This window comes from Leucopleurus acutus (genome assembly GCF_964270905.1).
Source record: "Leucopleurus acutus genome assembly, chromosome: 2".
Classification (NCBI taxonomy): Eukaryota; Metazoa; Chordata; class Mammalia; order Artiodactyla; family Delphinidae; genus Leucopleurus; species Leucopleurus acutus.
The window spans coordinates 87887518-87911631 of NC_139143.1; the positions used below are offsets into that span (position 1 = coordinate 87887518).

At 40.7% G+C, this 24114-nt stretch overlaps 1 protein-coding gene across 1 annotated transcript in view; it reads left to right on the forward strand.

Annotated features, from left to right (window-relative positions):
- Positions 1-24114, forward strand: part of NOTCH2 (notch receptor 2) — a 177544-nt gene that overhangs the window by 88944 nt on the left and 64486 nt on the right. Inside the window, exon 5 of the mRNA XM_082834020.1 lies at positions 8674-8796. Coding sequence (XP_082690146.1) covers positions 8674-8796 — 123 coding nt within the window. The remainder of the gene's footprint in view (positions 1-8673; positions 8797-24114) is intronic.

Sequence of the window (24114 nt, forward strand, 5' to 3'; positions counted from 1 at the left end):
GAAATGTAAACAATTTAGTTTTGCAAATTTTCTAATAGTCTAATATTCTCATAGCCTAAGTGGCTAGTAATTGAGGTTAGTGCAATTTATTGTTGAAGACTAAATGTGTTTTTTAGTTTCAAGAAAATTACTTTTAATAGTTGCCTAGAACAAGAGGTTGATTTGGCAGCAAAGTACTAACGGGAAGTTAGAGAAGTCAATAAAGGAAGTTTTTAGCAGGGAGAGAGTGATTATTCACTCCCATAGCCTCTGCATTGTTATCCATTAGCCACGATAACAACCTTAGGGAATTCTGAGAGTGTGTCCAGGAAAGGATCTGTCAAACCAGAATAGTATCTCCTCCTTGAGAAAGGAAATAACCAAGGATTCCACAGCTGACAGGTTGCCAGGGCTAGTGGGATGGAGTAAGGAGATCCTGGCTGTCTCTTACACTCTCCTTATAGTTTAAAGCAAGACATTTTTTTACACACTGACGAAGTGTGTGCATGTATGTGTGTGTTTGGGATCAGGATGGGGGGTGCAGCGTTGGGGGGCAGAAGATTTGGCAAAGAGGTTACTAACATGTATTTAATGCCTTCTATGAGTCAGGCACTGTGCCAGGTACTTCTGCTTCCATTAGCTCCATTACACAAAAACCTTGGGGTTAGGTATTGTTTTTCTGGTTTCCCAGGTGAAGCAACTCAAGTTTGGAGATGTTAAGTGATGTACTCAAAGTTGCACAGCTGACATGTGGTTAGGCTGAGTCCTGAAATCCAAGCAGGTTATTTCCAAAGCCTGTGCTTTGTACACCTTGTTCCGTGACACTGTACTACTTGTCTTCCCCTGAAGGTGCTTTGAAATGTGTAAGACTTTTTGTTAAATGCTTAGAGGTGTTTGGGTTAAAAAAATGTAGGTTCATGTTAAAAGAAAAAGGAGATACTTCTAATTATGTTCAGTCAGTATTTGTTACATACATACATATCATGCAGATATTTAAAAACAGTTAAGTAGGCTGGTTCTTGCCTTTCAGGGTTGCATGATCTAAAACAGATGACGTCAGCTTGGACCATGTATAGAAGGAAATTAAAAAAGAATTCAAAACAATAGATAATGCAATAACACTGTGAATAAATATATATATTTATACATTGTATAAGATTTTATGCTCATTGGTTTTTATGTACCAGGTGGAGTTTGCAAAGTATTAACTTTATTTCCACATGGGGAAATAATGCCTGGAGATGATTTTCTTTTACAGAGTCCTTTTCATGATGCAATACCATTGTCCTTGTCCCTCCCCCATTGCCCTCCACACTGTCCAAGAGACTAAAATGTTACTTAAAATAATAATTCCTCTCTAGGGCTTCCCTGGTGGCGCAGTGGTTGAGAGTCCGCCTGCCGATGCGGGGGACACGGGTTCGTGCATTATTATTATTATTATTTTTTGCTGTATGTGGGCCGCTCACTGTTGTGGCCTCTCCCGTTGCGGAGCACAGGCTCCGGACGCGCAGGCTCAGCGGCCACGGCTCACGGGCCCAGCCGCTCTGCGGCATGTGGGATCCTCCCGGACCGGGGCATGAACCCGTGTCCCCCGCATCGGCAGGCGGACTCTCAACCACTGCACCACCAGGGAAGCCCACAACACCATTATTTGAAGAGAATCATTATTTCAGTTCTAAAGGTGGGGAAACCAAGTCAGCAAGAGGCAAAGTAGCTTTTGTCCAGGTTCTGCAATTCTCAGATGGCTGCTTCCCACCACATTTCAAGTCTTTGCAGTTTTAACTGAGGCCTACCCTGATCACCCTATTCCAGGTTGTAACCATTCCCTTCCCCCTTCATTACTGACCCTAGTCTACTTTTTTTCTTTTCTTTTCTTTTCTTTTTTTGTAACACTTGTCATCATCTTACTATATAATTTGTGCTATATAATTTACCTCATTATGTCTATTGTTTATTGTCTGTCTTTTCTAAATTCTGCTGCCTCTTCGCCTCTCCAGAGTGAAAGCTAGGATCTTTGTTTTTATTTAGTGATACGTCCCAAGCACCTAGAAACCATGCCAGGTATATAATAGGCACATACCTATCGATTGACAGATTGAGTTTAGTATAATATGGTAGTATTGAGAACGTAACTTTGGTCTTTTCATTTTCTTCCTGGTAACATGCACCCTAGACTTAGTCTAGCTTCTCCTTCTGTACTTGTTTATACTAGTACTGCGTAAAAAGAATTGGAGTTCTTTTCAACTCTGAAAGTCAGTGAACCCCACATAAGTTAGTGATTGTTTTTGAATGGTTAAAATATAGTTCTTTTCCTGCAAAGGGCACTGTAGTTACTGAGTTGATTTTAGAATTATTTTAAGACTGATGGGGAGGGAATTAAAACTGCAAGAATGACTCATCCTGTGTAATAAAGAAAGAAGTGTTTCTCCATAGAGGGAAGAAAAAAAGGAATATATCCAAGAGGGAACTGATAGAGTCAAACCAAGGAACTGTATTTCATCTTCTTGGAGCAGCAACTGTTAATAATCCAGATCCTTATGAACTACCATTAGGTAAAGTTTTTAGCAGAAGCCCCGAGGAGGAGCACTCAACCAGAGTAATCTTAACAAAAGAACAAAATAGAAAATAAATTCTTGAATCACTGGTTCCCAATTTTGGGGGGTTAGTGGGGGGGAGCATGAGTTAAGCTGGTTTTATGTTTGTGATATTTTAAGAAGTAGCACAGGTCACCAGAAAGCAGTGGGTTGTTTGTATCTCCTGGCTGTACCTGTGAGTCCACAGTTGGATAGGGCAGTCCCTGATGGACTTTCCCTTTTTCTTTCTCTCCTGTACCTCCTCATTCCTTTATGATTTTTAAACTTCATAAAAAGCTGTCTGATCCATCCTGTCCAAACAAGGAAGGTTTATCCTTTGTAAGTCACCTCTGTACGCTACAGGCTGATGATATGTTATATCCCTATATCATTAAAATAAAGCTTAACCACATTTTGTGGCTTTTGTGTCTGCTCTGCAGTTGCTGAGCTTAAAAACTGTTAGAAAGAGTTCCCTCTTGCATTCTCATATGCACGGGCATGTGATGTTCTCTTGGGTATTATACTAATCATATTCTGGCAGGTTTCACTGGAGCAGACGCAGAAATTGTCGTACCATTTTGCAGGGCGCATTATTTTAGCTCCTCTAACCTGGGCCCTGCGTCTAGTTGTACTTGATGTTCCTGGAAGTTTTTCCTGTTCTGTCATGCTTGGCAGTTTTGCCCGTGCTACCTCCTCAGCCTTCTGTCACTTACCTCCCCCACCCACCCTGCCTTTTTATATAGAACTTATTCCTTATGATGTGTCAAAGGCACCTACTTCACTGAAATGCCTTCCATATTCCCTACCCCGCGGGGACTAGAGACCTGAGGTCTTTCGCAACCTGTATACATCTAGCACAGCACTTATCAAACTGACTGTTCATCCTTGCCAGTAGACACCCTCATTTAAATTCCCCAGTATCCAGCTTACTGCCTGGAACAAAATTGAGACTTAATGAATATTTGACAAATGAATGAATTGAATGTGATAGAGAAGAGAATTCCTATATTCTATAATTTTAAAAAATGCTCTGAATTTATTTCTTTTGAACCCCTTTATTCATTTCTCTGACTTCTTTGGAGGTAAAGTTAGAAAGGGAAGTGGAGATGATTTGGGAGCTACAGAGGGAGGCAGGTAGGAGCAGCCACCTGGGTGGGTGGTGGGGCAGGCATCCAGGGGCCAGTCATGGGGTCGGTGAGCTCATTGGGGCCCATTCAGAGGACGGATGCAGTGTGCCGAGGAAACCAGTGGGGCAGAGGTGGGGCCCGCTTGCCCTTGTGACAGGTTTCTTCCCAGAGGCGGGGGAGAAGGTAGCACGTAGCTGTTTACTTTTGTGCCTTTGTCCAGTTCCAGGCATCCCTGGGTTTTCCTCACTCTTTCATCCCTGTGCACAGAAGCTCTTCCTGAGGACCTTCAGCCTGGCCTGGGAGAATCCTGGTTGTGTCATCTCAGCTTCCCCTTCCTGCTGTCTTCTTTGTGCCTCTGTACCAAGCCTTTCCACCCTCACACCTCCTGGGGGCTGAAAATGGAAAGATGTGGACGCTCTCTTGAGAGATGCTGTTCTCTGTGTGGGATGACAAGTTCGAAAGACACTTTTCTGCTCCCCACCCTCACTGTCATCATTTATCAGTTACGTGGCCCATGGTTTTATAACAGCACAGTCTTAAAATGTTCCTTCTGAGTTTAATTTCTTTCTTTTTGGCCTTTTAAGGATGTGAATTGGCTTTAAGCAGTGGACTCCTTTTAGTACAGTCATGTGAGCCTTTCTGTAAGTCTTTTACACCCATCCCACCCACAGGTCTGGAGACTTGTCTGTTTCCCTTTCCCTTAAAACATTTTTAAGAAGTGATTCCACTATAACTTATTCATTTAAGCCTTACCCTCCCTCCCTACTCCCCTCGCCCTTAGGTAGACTTTCTTATAAGAATTTGCTAGCTCTTTCCACAAAGAGTACTGTAACTCTATTTTTAAAGCATAAATCCTGTCTTAACTTTGGAGGAGAACTGATTTGGTTAGGGTTTTCTCAGACATGGGAACTTTTGACCCAAGATCAGTTTTTCAGATTAATGAAAGGGAACTCTGGGGTCCCAGAGATCATACTGATTGAAATTGAATAAAATTTCTGGTTGAGAGCTTTCCTGGTGGCGCAGTGGTTGAGAGTCCGCCTGCCGATGCAGGGGACACGGGTTTGTGCCCTGGTCCGGGAGGATCCCACATGCCGCGGAGCGGCTGGGCCCGTGAGCCATGGCCACTGAGCCTGCACTTCCGGAGCCTGTGCTCCCCAAAGGGAGAGGCCACAGCAGTGAGAGGCCCACGTACTGCAAAAAAAAAAAAAACAAAAATTTCTGGTTGAGTACTGACTACTAGGCATTTAAACTTGGGTAGGTCAGCCACGTGGACTTTATCTTCTTCATCTGTAACTTAGAAGGATCAGAGTAGATAATCTCTCAGGGTTGCTTTGATCCCATTGATATATAATATTGGGTTGGCCAGAAAGTTCGTTTGGGTTTTTCTGTAACATCTTATGGCAAAACCCAAGCAAACTTTCTGGCCAAGCCAATAGTATTAGCTAATATGTGTAAAACACTTCCTGTGCATCAGGCATTGTTTTACGTGCTTTTCCTTCTAATATAACAGCTTTATTGAGATATAATTTGCATACCATGTAATTTTCTCTTTTAAAGTGTACAATTCAGTGGTTTTTAGTATATTTACAGATATATGTAACCATCACCACAATAAATTTTAGCTCATTTTTATCACTTCAAAAGAAGCTTAGTATTCATTAGCAGTCATTCCCTAACCTCCCCCTAACTCCTTCCCAGCACTAGGCAACTCCTAATCTACTTTCTTTATAGAGCTGCCTATTCTGGACATTTCATATAAATGGGAACACACAGTATGTGGTCATTCGTGATTGGCTTCTTTCACTTAATGTTTTCAAAATTCATCTGTGTTGCAGGAGCTATCAGTACTTCATTCCTTTTTATGGCTGAATCATATTCCATTGTATGGATTTACCACTTTGTATCAATATTTATCCACTCACCAGGGAATTGACATTTGGGCTGCTTCCACTTTTTTTGGCTATTTTGAATAATGCTGCTGTGAACATTCTTGTACAAGTTTTTGAGTGGACATATGTTTTCATTTTTGGGGGTATATACTTATGAGAGGAATTGCTGGGTGATATGGTAACTCTAATCTCTTCGTGACTGCCACACTATATCCCATAGTGGCTGCACTATCTTACATTACAACCAGCAGTGTATGAGGATTCCCAATTTCTCCATATCCTTGCCAACACTTGTTGTTATCTGTCTTTTTAATTATAGCCATCCTAGTGGGTGTGAAGTGATAGCTTATCATGGTTGTGGTTTGCATTTCCTTCATGGCTGGCGTTGAGCATCGTTTCATGTGCTTATTGGCCATTTATATATCTTCTTTGGAGAAATGTCTATTTAGATTTTTTATCCATTTTATAACTGGGCTATTTGTATTATTATATTATATATATTGTATTTTAATTTTTGTTGTAAGAATTCTTTCTATAACCTAGATATAAGTCTCCTAACAGATACATGATTTGCAAGTATTTTCTCCCATTCTGTGGGCTGTCTTTTTACTTTCTTTATGGTATCCTTTGAAGCCCAAATGTTTTTAATTTTGAAGAACTCCAAACTATCAATTTTTTCTTTTGTTGCTTGTGCTTTTGGTCATATTTAAGAAATCTCTGCTTAGCCCACATCACAGAGATTTACTCCTATGTTTTATTCTAAGGGTCTTATAATTTTAACTCTTACATTTTGAGTTCATTTTTGTGTATGGGATGAGGAAGGGGTCCAATTTTATTCTTTTGCATCTAGATATTCAGTTGTTTCAACACAACTTACTGAATTAAGTGTTTTTTATATCTGACTCATTTAATCCTTAAAACAACCCTTCAGGTAGGTCCTGTTAATTACCCCAGAGAGGAAAGAAAGTTTAAGTATCTTGCCCGTGTTCACTCAGCTACTGCATGGCAAGGGTGAGAATTGAATCTAGGCAGTTTGGCCCCAGAGGCCATGCTTCAACCATGAATTAACTCTTTCACCTACTTGTCTTCTTACCTACCTACATAGTGACCGGTAAGAACTAAAACAGTCATAAAAAGAAGGCATTTTATTTCTTATATATTGTGGTTATGTTGAAATGCTTCTGCTTTCTTAATTTGTCTGTGGTTGGTGAATTCAGTTAGTTGTAGCACTGGCAAATATAAATTCAAGGTCACAGTTTCAGGTCCTTATAGTTTGGCTACAAAGTCTTCATCACCTCCTTGACACCCTAGTCAACCATATTTAGTCACCAGGGAGATCAAGTTAGGGGGAGGATGACCAATAGCAGTTCTGGAACACCACCAGACCACACAGGTTCTAACAGCGGTGGACCAGGACCCCGTATTTCCCTCCTACACTCTAAAACTATCTTTAACTTTTCTGAAGAATGTTTCTATTTAAGAGCACTAGGCTAGAAATGAGACCTCAGTTATTGTTCAGGGACTGTACTTTCTGGACCCGTAGATTTGCCCTCACCTTAGCATAATTATGGATGGGCTTAAACAATTCAACATTTACTGACTCATTAGTCCATTTGTAAGACTTACATGTGATTAAACAGATATAGGAGTAATATGATTAATTTTTTTTAAAAATCTGAGTCTATAAAATTGTTCATAGTCTTTCTCAAACTTACTTAATGACTCATCTGCTTGAATGGACTGAGTACCAAACACCTAGAGAAAGAGAATTCTCTTCAGTCAGGCTCTCAATTATCTCCGTCTTCTACAAAATGATTTCCTTTGCTCTCTGGGTAATTTTTTTGGTTGCTTGGTTCATACTCATTTACATGACTGCTACTGTATTCAGAGAAACCAGCCTTGTTCCAGTGTAACAGAGCAGATGTAGAATACTGCAGTAGCTTGTGGTAAGGAATGAATAAAGCCAGGTGTGATTGATGTCTGTCCCACTCACCAGACTGTAATGCCCCCAAAGCAGGGACTCTTTCTTTTACTCACCTATACCAGTGCCTCGTATAAGACCCAATAAGTGTTTTGAGTAAGAGAGAGAAACTTAAGGGACATTTTGAAGAGGGCAAATACTTAGTCACATGTATTTCAAATAAGAGGATGATCAGTGAACTTTCTCTCTTGTTTTAAAGCTGGTAGTCTTCTATTTTAATAGCTAAGAGATTTGGTAGCAAGGAGAGAGAAAGAAGAAGCCCAATGTATAAATTATAGAGGAACATTCTATGGGCAGTTAGGGTGAAGTTTGGTGTGCTAGTTTCATTTTTCATGGAAGGGAAAAATCAAGTGGAAGGAAGCAATGCTGTTAATGTGAAGAGGAGGATGAAGAATTTGAAGGGTTGGTTAGTTAGTAATAATAGTTAGCAAGTTTAGTTAGTAATAATGCCACCCGATATTCAGATAGCTTTTTATATTTATTTCTGCCTTACTCATGATGTGGCACTTATAACAACCTAGAAAGGCAGGCTGGGCAGGTGCAGTCAGCCTCATTTTACAGATGAGGAAGCTACTTCAGAGTTTGTAATTTACCATGTATTAAATAGCTTATAAGCAGTGAGGTTGGAACTTGACCCATATCTTCAGACTTTTAAGTTCAATATTTTTTCTTATGTCCCCCCCACCACGCTGATTTTCCCAAGGGGGAAAAAAAAGGAATTTAAATTTAATTAGGTAGTCTTTTATCTGTTCTTCCCATTAATCTAGCATGGAGCTGGGGAAAATCTAATACCTTTTTTTTTTAGAACGAGTAAATAGCTGTTCTGAGTAGACATTTATCTTCACTGGGATTTTATTTCATGAAAACACTTTGAAATACTTGTGAGGTAACTATGAAGGCATGTCATTGGCATAATGAGTCATTTTAAGTGTCTAACTATGCTTGAGGCAAGAGAAGACAGAAGATTGGGGGATTTTTATATGGTGAGTCTTGGGTTGACCAGCTGCTGCCTATTGAATTGAAATAATGAAGTCAGTCTCTTCTGATGACCATGCCCTGTGGAGAAGAGCAGATCACACCATCTGTGTGAGAATTTATCATTTTCTCTGTTCTTGTCTTACTAGGTTTTGAAGGGGTCACCTGTGAGCGGAATATTGATGACTGTCCTAATCACAAGTGTCAGAATGGAGGGGTTTGTGTGGATGGGGTCAACACTTACAACTGCCGCTGCCCCCCTCAGTGGACAGGTATGTACGGTGTGACAGATCAGTCAGAATGGGGCATAGGTTGGTAACCAGTGGCAGTCTGTTATTGAAGTGGGCGTCTTTTACAAGGGTCTCTGTGCTACATCATTGGGTATAGTGCTAACCCCATATGTTCCCCCATGTTCACTTAAAGGAAGAAATATTTTCATGGGTATTTATTGGGCGGCTGATGTGAACTCAGCACCACGCCAGGTGCTGTGGGAGATACGAGAAAGAACGTTATTGAAAGACTCCGACGTTATTATCTGGTAGAACAGCACATTGCCTGGAACATAGTAGATGCTTATTAAATATTTGAGAGGAAAGGAACGTACTTAAATGCAAAAATATAAATGTTCTTATCATATACACACAAAAAATGGTAACTGTGTGAAGTAATGGATGTGTTAACTGATTTTATCGTGGTAATCATTTCACAATACATATGTATATCAAATCATCATGTTGTACTCCTTAAACTTACACAAATGTTATGTTAAATACAGCTCAATAAAGCTGGAAAAGAAGAAGCAGCTACAACTTGTCAAGTTTTGGTGTAGTATCAAAGAATATTCATAATTACATGAGAAGGTTATTAAAATGCTCTTCCTTCTTCCAACTAAAAAAAAAAAATGAAAATAAATTATGCAGGCTGCGAGAGTTCAGAGCTTATTGTTTGTTCACAGACAGAAATCTATCTCATCTTATTGTCATGTCCTATAATTATGCAAAGGGTTGGGCAGGTCCTCTTGCTGACATTATTTTTACGACACCCATCTCCATTGCTATTTTTTCCTTTTTTGTATCCCTTTTTGCACACAGATTTTTCTGCCTCTGACATTAGAAGAGTAGTCTTGCTTAAATTTACAACCTCTTGGAAGCTTCTAATGTTGTCTTAAGCAGATTTTCCTCTTATTTTTGAAATTGAGTTTATGCAGACATTTGGTTCCAATTTCTGTTTATATCTATTTATCTAACTGAAAGTGGAGACAAGTAAGAACTGATTAAGTGATTAAAACTGAGCCTTTTTGAGAGAAGTTGATTGATTTAATGTGGAAACCCAAGAATAAGTTAACGTTATAAGGAAGAAACTCCAGTACCAGTGAAGGATTGTGCCCAGCAAAGGAGTCTTGAAATTGGATTGCTGTTGTTACTACCTGGTATTCCTTAGAGTCTCCGAATTGCCCTCCCTCATCTGCAGCAGCTAATTATTTAGAGTACTCTTTAGAGCCGTAGACTTAGGAATAGAAAAAGATTAAAAGGGTTTAAAACTTCAATAATACGATTTCCTGGAAGGGCACACATTTCTGCTTTTAATCCCCAAACTGTCTTTTTTTTTTTTTTTTTAAGATACTTTCCCACTGGGTTTCCCTAAAATTGGACTTCCCCTAGAATTTCTTCTTGATTTCTTGATCCTAGGACTTTACTCCCAACCCTCTGCTCTTTCTGTCATAGTCTCGCTTCTCTTTAGCTTTTGCCATTTCTCTGGTGATTTTTTTCATAGGCCATTTTTTTTTCCAACTTAAAAAGATTACTGTAAAGTTAATTATGTGCCAAATAGTAACTGGAAAGATTTGAATTTTTCTCTTTTTAATGATCCTCACAGTGGTATTGGGCAGGATGAGATGCTTGTTAGGAACTTGACCCCATTCTAATCTCTCCCTTGCCCTGTGGGAGAGAGTGGCTCTGTGTGGTACCAAGACTCCTGATGCCAATGAAGATTAAATGATAATTGTGATTTCACTGCTGACTTTTCTTTCATAGCACACTCAGTTTCCTGCTTTGATATTAATTAGGAAGGTCCAATCATGGGGGAAAGTTTCCCAGTGAAATGATATTTTACCAAAATTTCTTGCCCCAGGGTGTTTAGTAAATACCTTTTTCCTATGAAAGCCCTTTGAAGATGTTTCTTTTTCCATGTGCTTTTGTATTTTTTCTAGAGGGGATGGCAGAATAGATAATTCAATGTGTCAATGTGTCAGTATTTATTTCTTTTGATCTGCTGTCATGAAAATACCCTCAGTCTTTGTTTTCCCACCACAGGTTTCCTTCTTCTTTTTCACCGATGCCAATCTTTGACTTCCAGTGACAGCCTTGTTTTTTTTTTTAACTGTCCCGATGACCAACAGGGTAAAGTCCAAGGTCCTTCCTTCATTATGTGAAGTCCTCCCTGGCCTCAGCCCCATCTGCTTCTTCGGCGATAAGAACAGCGTCCTATATCAGCCACGCCCTATGTCCTTGTTCACACCATTTCTTTTCTCTGGATTTCCCTTCTCCTCTCCTCTCCCTATAGTCCTCACCATTTTTGCCTGCCTGGCTCAGATCAAGTGGGTACCACCTTCAGGAAGCCCCCCCGCCATGCCCTCTCTCTAGGCTGAGCTAAGTGTTACCCTCTGGGCTCCCTTACTACCCCATACATTCCTCTGTGATAATGCTCACCACATTAATATTAGCATTATTATGTGCTTGAGGTGAGGGAATGGGGTCACTGAACTGTTGATGACGTCAGTTACCAGAGCGCTTTACAGACCTTTGTTGTCAGTAGCATATAGCTGAGCTGTTCCTGATCCCAGCCCCAACCTCATTCTGAGAAGAATAGAAAGAAAATTTTGGGTTGTAGTGTTCCTGTTGATATTGACATTAGAGCTGTAAATAAAGTCACATTAGTATTTTCTGCCTTATACAAATTAAGGAAATGAATGGGGCTGGGAGCTGAGAGTTAACCAATGTTTATTAGCACCCAAATAATGAGCTAATTACAGTGTTTTATTTTATGTAATCTTCCCAATAACTGTATGAGGCGTAGAGTTTTTTTTTTTTGTGGTACGCGGGCCTCTCACTGTTGTGGCCTCTCCCGTTGCGGAGCACAGGCTCCGGACGCGCAGGCTCAGCGGCCATGGCTCATGGGCCCAGCCGCTCTGCGGCATGTGGGATGTTCCCGGACCGGGGCACGAACCCGTGTCCCCTGTATCGGCAGGCAGACTCTCAACCACTGCGCCACCAGGGAAGCCCTGATTACTGTTTTTGACATCATATTTTACATCTTTCTGTGTTTCCATTAACTACTTCTTGTGGCTCTAGATGATTTTACTACTTTTGTCTTTTAACCTTCCTACTAGGCTTTATAAGTAGTTGATCTACTACCTAGCCCAGTGCAGAGTGGTTTTACCTGACATGGTTGTCTAGAATAGTACTAATTTGTGCCTTCAAAGGCTACCACTCTTCTGGACAAACTAAAGCCCAGGGGGAAGAAAGAAATTGGTGTTGGGAGTTGGGCAAATGGTTTACTTTTTTTTTTTTTTTAATAGGAATCTTGTTATAGAGATAAGTCGGTAGTTGGATGTTCCTTTAGGATATGTATGTATACCTAAGGATTTGAGGAAGCCTGAGCACAAATGTCTTGACTATTACTGTCTTTGGCTCCAAGCCATCTTATGAGAGAAGGTCTGCTCTGGCAGATATCCACTTAAGAAAAAAAGTTACAAAAGGTCCCCAAATTAATTGAAGCCGTGTAGATTAATGTTTTGTCTACATAGGTTGTTATTTGAATTTTCCTTTTAAAGGTTCATTTCCTTCAGAATTAAAGTTGACTCTAAACTCAACTCACAAATTCCTCTCTGGCTGCTTTTGGTTTTGGGTTCACTCCTAGGGCAGACATGATTTATTTTCCTGTGCAGAACCCAGAAATGTAATTTCAGCTTGGGCTTGGAATAGTGCTTTGGGACACTAAGCAGAAGTGAACAATGGAAGTTAGGTGGACATGAGTCAAATGAAACCAATCACATTTTCTCTCAGCTCTCCTTTATAGCATAATGAACCTAACGTGTTAGTTAAGATTTCCTTTGCTGTCAATTGCTCCAACTTCAGCAAAAATTTTTGGCACAAATCACCAAGTACATACTGCCAGAGGTGCTCTCTGGGAATGGAGTCTTTTCATGGTGGTATTTTGATTTTGAACTCAGTGCTCCTATTTCAGACTTGCCTCTAGTTGGTGCAAGTTGTTCTCTAGAATGAGGCTTTTCTCAAAATCACTTTTCTGTATTTTTAATACTATAGAAATGGAGCGTTTTGGTGAGAGTGGAAACTAAGTGTATCTGGGACTGCAAAAGTTTTTTCATCTGTCGTCTGCATGGAGGAATGGAAAAATGCATCTCCCGTTTCAATTTCTCTGCTGTCAACTTGATTGTGGGGATTTGAAAATAAGCCTGTTTTTTTGAATTCTGCTCCATCCCCCCAACCCAACCTCAGTTTGCTATCATTTGAGCAGACTGCCGGAGTGCTAACCTAAAGCACTGTCATCCCAGAGGTCTCAGAGCTAATTAGTGGTTGTGTTGGTGGGAACAGGGGTGAGTGGTTAGTGTGGCCCAATAAATGCAGGAGGTGAGACTGAGGGATCTTTTCTGCCCTCGTGGTCCATGACTCAATGTCTGGCTTTTGCTGCATCCCAGGAAAGATCCAGTTTCATTTCATGACTTTTCAAGCCCTCAGAGAATGGTTGTAAGGTAGCTTCAATAACAGATATTTACTGATTAACTTACAGTTACATACTATGCTAGATGCTATAAGAGACACAGAAAAGATATATATCAATTCCTAATCTTTGAAGAATGGTCAGATTCACTAGGAAGAAATAAGGAAGTCAACACATAACCACAATAGGAGTTAAAAAGTAGGAATGATCATGAGTTTGAAAGAAGCATGGATAGGAATTGGGGACCATCTAAGTCAGGGGTACCCAACCCCCAGGCCATGGACTGGTAGCAGTCCGTGGCCCGTTAGGAACCGGGCCGCACAGCAGGAGGTGAGTGTCGGGTGAGCGAGCGAAGCTTCATCTGTATTTACAGCTGCTCCCCATCACTCTCGTTACCGCCTGAGTTCCGCCTCCTGTCAGATCAGCAGCGGCATTAGATTTTCATAGGAGCGCGAACCCTACTGTGAACTGCGCATGCGAGGGATCTAGGTTGCCCCTCCTTATGAGAATCTAATGCCTGATGATCGGAGGGGGAGCCGAGGCGGTGATACTAACGCTGGGGAGCGGCTGCAAATACAGATTATCATTAGCAGAGAGGTGTGACTGCACAGAGCCCATAATAAATCAATCGCTTGTAGACTCATATCAAAACCCTATCAGTGAGTGGCAAGTGACAGTGAAGCTGCATCTTATGGAGTAGACTGGACATAAGCAACACACTTTGGGTGTCACTGTCTCCCATCATCCCCAGATGGGACCATCTAGTTGCAGGAAAACAAGTTCAGGACTCCCACTGATTCTGCATTATGGTGAGTTGTATAATTATTTCATTATATGTTGCAATGCAATAATAATAGAAATAAAGTGCACAATAAATGTAATGTGCTTGAAACATCCCAAAACCATTCCCCCACCCTCTGGTCCTTGGAAAATTTGTATTTCAAGAAACCGGTCCCTGGTGCCAAGAAGTTTGGGGACCACTGATCTAAGCACTCGTTTGGGTGAGGGGGGAGATTGAGAAGAGTTAACTTCTATTTTAAGATCTGAGTAGTGGGAGAATGTGGGGACTGTTGACAGAGATAAAGAAATAGGCTAGAGATGGTGGTGAGTTTGAGGTGAGTTTTCCAAGTGAAAACATTCAGCAGTAAGACCTGGGAGGTCAAAATGGAGGTAGGGGCTAGAGACTCAGATTTTGAGTCTTATTTTTGGCTTCCTTGGAAATGTTCAAGTCTGTAAGGAAAGTGTGTGAATTGAGAAGGCCAGAGGGTCTGGATCTTAAGTCTACACTTAAGAAAATTGATAAGGAAAGGGATCCAAAGAATGAAGGTGAGAGAAGGGGATGTGTAAGAGTTCGGAAGAAGCTCTGCCATTATAGCATCACTGAGTCGGGGTGCATTTTAAGATTGTACCTTTGACTCAACTCTACATGCCTCTGTTATAGCGCCTGCAATATTATACTGCTCTTACTGTTTTATATGCTTATTACCTCACCTAATACACTCTCAGCCTCTGGGGAATTGGGAACTGGCCTTACTTATTTTGGCATTCCCAGGACCAATTTTAACAAATGATGGTTATTGAATGAATGACAACCTGGAGACTCAAATCCAAATGATAATTGCAGAGAGTTAGTCAGAATTTTTGAGGTCACTGGAAATCTTCTAAAATGGAGTTTCTCTATAAAGGAGAGAAGAAAGCCAGATTGCAAGAGATTAAAGAGAAAAGTGGATATTGAGGGAGGAGTAAAAGGAGGAGTGGGAATAAATCACTTATTCAAGATTTTGTACGGGTAAAAAACGGGGGGACAGAAAGAGAGAGACGGGGCAGCAGGGCAGTAGCTTTAGGGACAGAAACTTCATTCATGTGACTAACCATAGAACCTTGGCTAGACAAAGAGTTAAGGCAGCTGGAAAGGGGTTGGTTAGTGAACTGGATTATTTAGGAGTGGTTTACTCTTTCAAGTTGTAGTGGGGAAAAATTAAGTGAAATGGTTGTTGGGAATGGGAGAGAAGGGAGATTGGAAGTTATATTCAGAGAGTGGAAGTACCAGTTTGAGATCTTGGAGTTGGAACAATGAGTGTCTTATAATGAGATCCAGAATGTGAGTCTGTTTGTGATAATGAGTGGATGTGGAGGTCTGTTGAGTTGAGAAAAGTAAGAACTCTTGGCTCAGATGACCTTATTGGTCCTCAACCCAGATGTTGATTTCATGGGAGATGGGAGAGCAAAGAATGAGAGGAACATAAACCATGTGCTTAAGTAATTCAAGGAAGTGGAAGTTGGTCCACGAGGACAATAGAAGTGAAATGATTTAAATTATATTTAGTGTTTAGTGTTTTTTTAATTTTAAAAGATATACATGTTTAGAATAATTTGGATTTGCATTCACCTCTCTACTTTTTTCTGTCAAAAATGAAAGTATATCCTTTTCTGTAAGGTAAGGAATGAACATATTTCTCTTAATCTTCTCCTCACTCTCCAGGTTTTGTTCATGTGATCTGGGATTTTAAAATTTATATTATCGTATTATTATTACTGAAATTTAAAGTCTTACCCATGTTCTTTAAAAATTATTGCTATGTATACTGTTTTAAAATCCAATTTATAACACTTTAGGCTTAGTTCTCTGTATAAGTTGTTCTGTGCTAACTACCAGTACATTTATATCACAACCTTCTCATTCCTGAGTTTATTTTCATTTACTTTTTCAGTCAAATAAGTATATCTTTGAGAATTTTTTTTACAGAAAAGTGACATGTTGGCATATCCTCAGAGCTCTTGTATATTTGAAAAATATTTTTTTAATTTAGTTGCCTTCATACACAAATGGCATTTTGTATAGATATTTGAATTCTTGGGTCACAAATTACATTGTTATGAAGTTCCTAGATATTGTTCCTTTGCTTCTTGTAATGAGTATTATAGGGAAGTCCAGTGTCTGCTCAGTCATTCTCTCTCTCCCTCTCTGTCTTTCTGTCTCTCCTTTCACCTCTCTCCTCCCTCTTTAAAATCAGAACTTTAACCAATATTGGTATAGGTATATTTCCTATTATTTTTTCCTAGTCTTTTCGAGCCCTTTGGATCTTCAGACTTAGTTCTATTCTCACCTCAGAAAAGATTATGTTTCTCATTTGTTTTTGTGTCTTCAGGAACACCTATTACCTTTACACTAGGTCTTCATTCTTCCTCATAGCTAAAATCTTTTCTCTCTATATTTTAATCTGCTTGTTTTTTTCTTTGCATTTCACAAGAGCTTCCTAAGTTTTGCCTTCATAAATGATTTTTCTTCATTGTCAGTTCTGTCCTTTATCATTTTCAATTCTGATTTGTATTTGAACGGCATTCTTATATTTGAAAAAAAATTTTTTATTGGAGTATAGTTGATTTACATTCTTATATTCTTATAGTATTTACTCATTGCATCTAGGTCCTCTCTATTTCTGCCTTTGTCTCAGCCCACCCCATTTCTTCAGAGTATGATGCCCTATATTTTCATTGCTTCTGAAAACCTACATGTGTATAAAATTCTTTAGAATACAGAACCAGTTCTTTCTATAATGTACTAGTTTCCGGAAGTGCACATTTTTCACAAGTATGCTTTTCGTCTACATCTTAAGTGGTGCCTCTACATCTTTTATATTGAAAAATGTTCTAATGGACTCCAGGTTGTTTTTTGTTTTACTCATTCTGCTCATTAGTAATGGCTTGCCCATAAATAGAGTAGATTGATTCTCTTTGGAACCCCTGCTACAGTTAGTTTCTTCTTCCAGGGAAGTGAGGGGCTCTTTATGTAAACTGTTTTAACAGCCCGGCAGCCCAAGGAAGTGCGAGAGCCAGAGTGTGGACCTCCTGGCAGGGAGACAGAAGTGTGGTACCATTTTCTTCTCTGTGTGGAGAAGCCTCTGTGCCAGCATCAGCTTTCTGAATACCCGGCATTGACACGACCTGCATCACTTCCCTATAGTGGCTGAGGCTGGATGCTCTTTAGTGCTGTTGCATCCGGAATTTGCCCCAGAAGCACCACAGGCTTTCTTGTTGCTCTAGCGGCCACAGGAGCCCTGGGACTCCTCAGTGCTTTAAATTGCTGTTGACCTGGAAGGATGGGGTGGAGTTCAGTCCATTCTCCCCGTAGCAGCATGGTGGGCTTTCTGAAACACAAATTGGGTTGTGTTGTTTCTTTGCCTAGAGTGATTCAGTAGGTCCCCCTTGTCTTTGGATAGAGTTCCAAGGCTCTGAGTATAACTCCCTCTCCAGCCTTATCTCCACGGATGCATGCCTTGTAATTGAACCACAGTGTTTTTTTTCATTGCCTCAAATAAGTCACATTTTGCCTTCTGTTCAAACCTGTACACATACACCTCCTTCTGCCTGAAGTACCCTCCCCACCATCCCCCTTAGTACACATCCTCACACATACGTACACATTCTTACACAACCTGGTTAACATATAAAGTCTCTCTCTCTCTCTCTCTCTTTCTTAACAGTAATTTACAATTTATTCAGCTGTAATGCACTTATTCTGACTTTAAAGTAGCATCACGTGGCATACTTTGGAGTCCGTTCATGAGATTACTGTTGTACTTATCTCCATGAACTTATCGCCGTCTGTTTTATAGATTTTTGCACTCTCTGGCATGAGGGCATCATTCTGGGTTTGGAACACACAGCAGTGAACACATGGATAAAAGAACCTCAGAAATAGTTAAAGCAGGAGACGATTGTGATCTTAGAATATCAAGACATATGCTGCCATTACTGTTAATATTTGTATGATAAATTTTTGTTGTAAATGCAACCTTAGGTGGTTTGAAGGTGTAGTCTGTAGGAAAGTGAATTGTCAAAAAAACCCACACTGCCTTGCTACAGGCTGCCTTTAGGCCATAATCTTGGCTTGCCAATGAAACATAGCATCCCCCACTGGACCTGCAGAGCATAGTTCTTCTCTGTTCTGCTCTGTGTTCCTAAGGCAATATGTATCTATTAGAGCACTTCTTACCCACTATTATAACTATTTATTTGGTTGTAAAACCCTTACTTGTCTGTACGTTCTGGGTACAATCCACAACTCTTTTGTTTACCATTTTAGTCTCAGGTCAAGCCTGGCATGTAGTATATACGTATTTGTTGAATGAATGAATGAATGAATGAATGAATGAATGGAGCATTAAATTTTCCAGTTTGTTCCTGGCCCAATTTCATGCCTCCAAATTCAGGGTTATTATTGGGTGCTGTCAGGGTCTCTTCTCCTTACTTCCCTGAGATACTTTAGTATCTTTCTTCAGTGTGGACTGGGTCTGTACTATGTCTGTAAATCTGGACTAATTTTGTATGATAGTATTACATTTGACAATCAGTGTAAGCACTCATCACAGTGTCTAGTACCTAGAAATAGCTGAATAAGTCTATTTTTACTATTTGAAGTCAGTAGCACCATTAGGAAATAAAGGAAAGAGTGATTCTTTGCCTATTTACCTTCATGCAGATGGAGGCAACTGGAAGAGGAGGACCTCTACTGAGGAGGGATGGGATGTAGTCTTTAGGGCTATCTTGGGTTTCAATTGAAGAAGTAAGGTACCCCACAATATAGAGTCACCCTTGAGACACAGTTGAAGGATTCAGGTCAAAAGGCAGGGTGAATTTGGTGTGGAATAAATGAGATGGAGTTCAGCAGCTAAGGAAGAGGGTGGAATGAGAGGCATGTGTATTGATGGGGGGATGTAAATAAGGGGGTGATGGAAAGTTTGGGAGTATGAATAGGATAGAGACACCCTAAAGGTGTGAGGGAGATGAGTTGAAAGATGATTATTATTTTGAGGTTAGAATGACTTAAGTGAGAGAAGACAAGAGCAGATCAAATTTGTTTAACAAATATTTTTGATTACTTCTCAAGAAATATTATTAGCTGGGCATGTGCTAAGTGCTAGGGATTCACTGATGAAGTAAATGGTACCACCCATTTCTCCATGGAACTTACAGTCTAGTAACACAGACGTAAAGCATATTATCTGTAAGATTTTGAACTATAATAAATACCTAGTGGGAAAAGTAGAGGTTATTAGCATATTAACAGGTAGAACTAGTTGAGTTTGGGGTAGGTATGTACTGTCTCTTTCAGCTGTGGGCGGTGGGTATGAATTATTAGGGGATGGTTGAGCCTAAGAGGGCTCCAGGTACAGGGAACAGCTTGTGCAGAGACCTGTAGGGGGGAAAGATTGTGATCATGTTGAGAAGGGATAAAGATAAAAAGCCAGAGTGCCTGGCACGAGTGGTATTTCAAGGGGAGAGACTGGAGAGGTAGGCAGAAATTGTAGATAGGACTTAGAATTTTATCCTAAGTGTAATGGAAGGCATCAAAGGGCTTGAACAGGCAAATGGCACAATCCACTGTACACGATGAGATTAAGTTGGTGACTCTTTAGAAAAAAATAATTGATCAGGATGCAGGGAAACCAGGCCTTTGAGGAGGCCTGAAAAAGATGATGGTGTCTGGGATTCATGGGAACGTTCACTGAGATTCTTGCGTTTATCTGCATGTGTATCCCGCACACCTACAGGATCCCCTTAGCCACTTGTAACCCTAGCCTCATATATACATGTGTATGCTTGTACGTTAGTGCATGCACACAGCCCCTCATTAGGCAGACCCTGTAGACGCCAGTGTTTGTGCAAAATGTTTCAACCATCTTTCGTCCTGGGAAGTTGTAGAATAGTCAAGCTCGTCCTCTGCCCTTTCACTTCAGGAGCGGAATGGAAACTCTCCTGTGTGTAGAGGAGAAGGTTTGTAGGACACAGGTTACAAGAATGCCCTGCTATGATATGAAAAGATGAAACTCCCCAACTCAGGAGCCCGGGTGACTGCTGGCTGGAAGCGTATATTGGAGACCGAATTCTCTTGACTTAACCAAGAAGAGGAGGTAGCAGGGTCAGGGCAGGGGTCAGCCAAGCTCATTTTTACATGTTCCTCACGTGGTGATTGTTGTTGCTAATGAGAGCTGCCCCTTAGCAGGGCCGTTGATGTGGTGAAAGGTTCTCCCCGCCCAAGTTGAGAGGTGACTAGGAGGGGAGGGCTTCTTCCAGAAGTGCTAAGGCTCAGCGACCATTTCTTTTCTTTCCTTTTTTCCCCTTCCTCCTCTTGTTTCCCAGTCACTTGTAACTCCAAGTCAGATTGGTGATTTGTTTGTGGTGTGCTGAGAAAACCATAATGAACTGTTTGTATCCCGATGTCTTGCAGCTCATAAAATGGTGTCTGTTTAGTGGTCCTAAGCTCACATGGCTAGAACTTGATGCTCGTGAGGCCCAGGTCATAGTTCCCATTTCAGTACAGTCCTATTGGGTTCACTCTGTTATATTTTCTGACACAGGCACTGCCCGTAGTCTTACTCATTCATCCTTTGCTTTTAAGACCATAGGACGGTGCAATAAGAAAAGATCATTATGAAAGTGACCCCACTCCTACAAAATCAATACCACGTACTTATTTTTCTTTTTTTAATAAATTTATTTTTTTATTGAAGTATAGTAGATTTAGTATTGTGTTAATTTCTGCTGTACAGCAAAGTGATTCAGTTATACATATGTATACATTCTTTTTAACTTTTTTTTTTTCCTCTGCGGCACGCGGGCCTCTCACCGCCGTGGCTTCCCCCGCCACAGAGCACAGGCTCCGGACGTGCAGGCCCAGCAGTCATGGCCCACGGGCCCAGACGCTCCGCGGCACGCGGGATCTTCCTAGACCGGGGCACGAACCCGCGTCCCCTGCATCGGCAGGCGGACCCCCAACCACTGCGCCACCAGGGAAGCCCTGTATACATTCTTTTTAAAATTCTTTTCCATTATGGTTTATCATAGGATAATTGAGTATAGTTCCCTGTGCTATACAGTAGGACCTTGTTGTTTATCCATCCTATATATAATAGTTTGCATCTGCTAACCGCAGACTCCCTTCCCCACCCTCATCCCCCTTGGCAACCACAAGTCTGTTCTCTGTGTGTGAGTGTGTTTCTGTTTTGTAGATAGGTTCATTTGTGTCATATTTTATTTATTTTTAATCAAAGTATAGTTGATTTGCAATATTGTTTTAGTTTCAGGCGTACAGCACAGATTCAGTTTTATATATATATATATTCTTCTTCAGATTCTCTTCCCTTATCGGTTATTACAAAATATTGAGTACAGTTTTTTGTGCCATACAGTAGGTCCTTGACATCACTAATTATTAGAGGAATGCAAGTCAAAACAACAGTGAGCTACCACCTCACACCAGTCAGAATGGCTGTCATCAAAAACTCTACATATAATAAATGCTGGGGAGGGTATGGAGAAAAGGGAACCCTCCTACACTGTTGGTGGGAACGTAAATTGGTACAGCCACTGTGGAGAACAGTATGAAGTTTCCTTAAAAAACTAAAAATAGAGCTACCATATGATCCTGTAATCCCACTCCTAGCCATATATCCAGAGAAAACCGTAATTCGAAAAGACACATGCACCCCAATGTTCATTGCAGCACTATTTACAATAGCCGAGACATGGAAGCAACCTAAGTGTCCATCGACAGATGAATGGATAAAGAAGATGTGGTACATATATACAATGGGATATTACTCAACCATAGGAAAGAATGAAATAATGCCATTTGCAGCAACATGGATGGAACTAGAGATTATCATACTAAGTGAAATAAGTCAGACAGAGAAAGACAAATATCATATGATATCAATTATATGTAGGATCTAAAAAAACATAGAAATGAACTTATTTACAAAACAGACATAGAAAACAAACTTAAGGTTACCAAAGGGAAAGGGGGGTGGGGGGAGGGATAAACTAGGAGGCTGGATTAACATATACACTACTATATATAAAATAGCATACTTGTTCTTAGTTGTATTATCTTCATTTGTAGCACTGCTTAGGCATCTTGCTCTTCCCATACGTTTCTCAACCCTGCCCTTTCCCTCAACAGTCATTTTGAAGACTAACTTGAAGTGTTGTGATCTCACACCCCAATGTCCTTTTCAGCACTTGATTTCCGTTTTTAATTTTGTCTATTTCTAATTCTTCTTCCAACTAGCTGTGTAAATGTGGACAAGTCACTGTACCTCTCTGGTCCTAGTTTTGTCTGTAAAATGAGCACATTAGGTTGAATCTAAGGTCTGTTTCACCACTGACGCTAAGTGTCTGGTACAGTGCCTGACATGTAAACCGAGGTGAATGGCCAACAAAGTCCTTGCTGTCATGGAGCTTATAGTCTAACAGAGACAGAGACTGCAAAACACAAATGAATATAAAATGACACCATTTGATCAATGATAAGACAGACTGAATGGAGTAGGTGTAATGAAGGAGAAAAATGAGGAGTGTGAGCTTGGAGGTCTACTTACATTATAAGGAAGGTCAAGGTATGAAATATTACTTAGCCATACGAATAAGAGGAAGAAGGATATTTGAGGTGAAGAGAACAGGTTATGCAGAGGCTCTGAGGTAGGAAAGAATTTAATGCTTAAGGAGCCAACAGGAAGCCATTGTGGCTATAGAGTAAAATATATGAAGGAAAGATGGAGATTTGAGATATATTTATGAAACAAAAGCTGTCACCCAGAGAATTATCAGTACATACAGGTGGCTCTAAGTGTTTAAGGTGTCAGCCAGGGATTTGGTAGTGTAGCATTTCATACCAAGTTAGTACAGACTCATAGTGGCAATAGAGAAAGTAGTTTCTAGAAACAAGTGGTTTCCTTTCTAATAGGAGATGGGAAAAGCCTACTAGCCCCCTGCTTTAGTCCCAATGTCAGATGCCAGTAGCCTGCAATACCTGGCAGGTGAAATTAGTAAGAGGGATAATTGATGCCCTCAAAAACTTGCCTCACCGAGCTTTGTGCTACATATTTTGGGAGTCCACCAGCAGAGTTTGTGTGCCGACACAGGCTGAGACTTGTTTGGGTTGGAGGTGTAGTAGCTAGGCAGGGCGTGGAGAGAACGCAGCTCTCGCTTTTCACCAGAGGCTTTTATGTGCTAGGTAGCTCCTCACTTAGTGCTTTCTCCTTCCCTCCCTACTAAAAGAAAGTCATCTGCTTTTAGTCCCTCCTGTATTCTACTGGCAGACTAATGTTCACATGCAACTTTGATCATACCTTCCCCCACCTGAGAGCCTACAATAACTTCCCTTTGCTTGCTGTATCAAGTTCAGAATTCATATTAGAATTCAAAGCCTCACATGGTCTCCAGCCTTTTCTCATTTCAAACTCCAACTAAGAATAGACTCCAGTCATTTTGACGTCTTCAAGGCCTAACCCTACCAACCTGAGTAAGCCTTCTTCCTCCAGCCGAGGCTGACGCTTCCTTGCCATGGAGTAGTGGGGAAAGCTGAATGACCTCAGGCAATGGACTCAGCCCTTCTAGTAGATCTCCAAGAAACTTTCCTATTTCAATACTTAGTGACTTTTTGTCTTTATTCATTTCTACCAAGGGTCTTCTTTTATTGTCTCATGCTTCCATGCCTTCTCTGTGTGCTTTAAGAGCCTAGGATCAGGGACTTAGTCTGTAGATCTTGTGGACCAAACCCAGGGCTGGATAGTTAACTGTGCTGCAGTAGAAAGAACAGTAGTTTTGGGGTCAAATTGATCTGAGTTTGAATGATAGTGCTCTGACTTACCAGTGTGTGACTCTGGGTGGGGATGGTGGGGTTGGTGGTTACCTAACCTTTCTGGGCCTCACGTTTCTTATTTTTAGGCTTCTGCATTGGTTTCCTCCTTTGCCAAGAGGGGTGGTGACATGAAGGAAGTACAGTATGTTGGCAGACTTTCCACTGGGAATTTTGGAACAAGCAATTTAGTGGCACCCTGGTTACT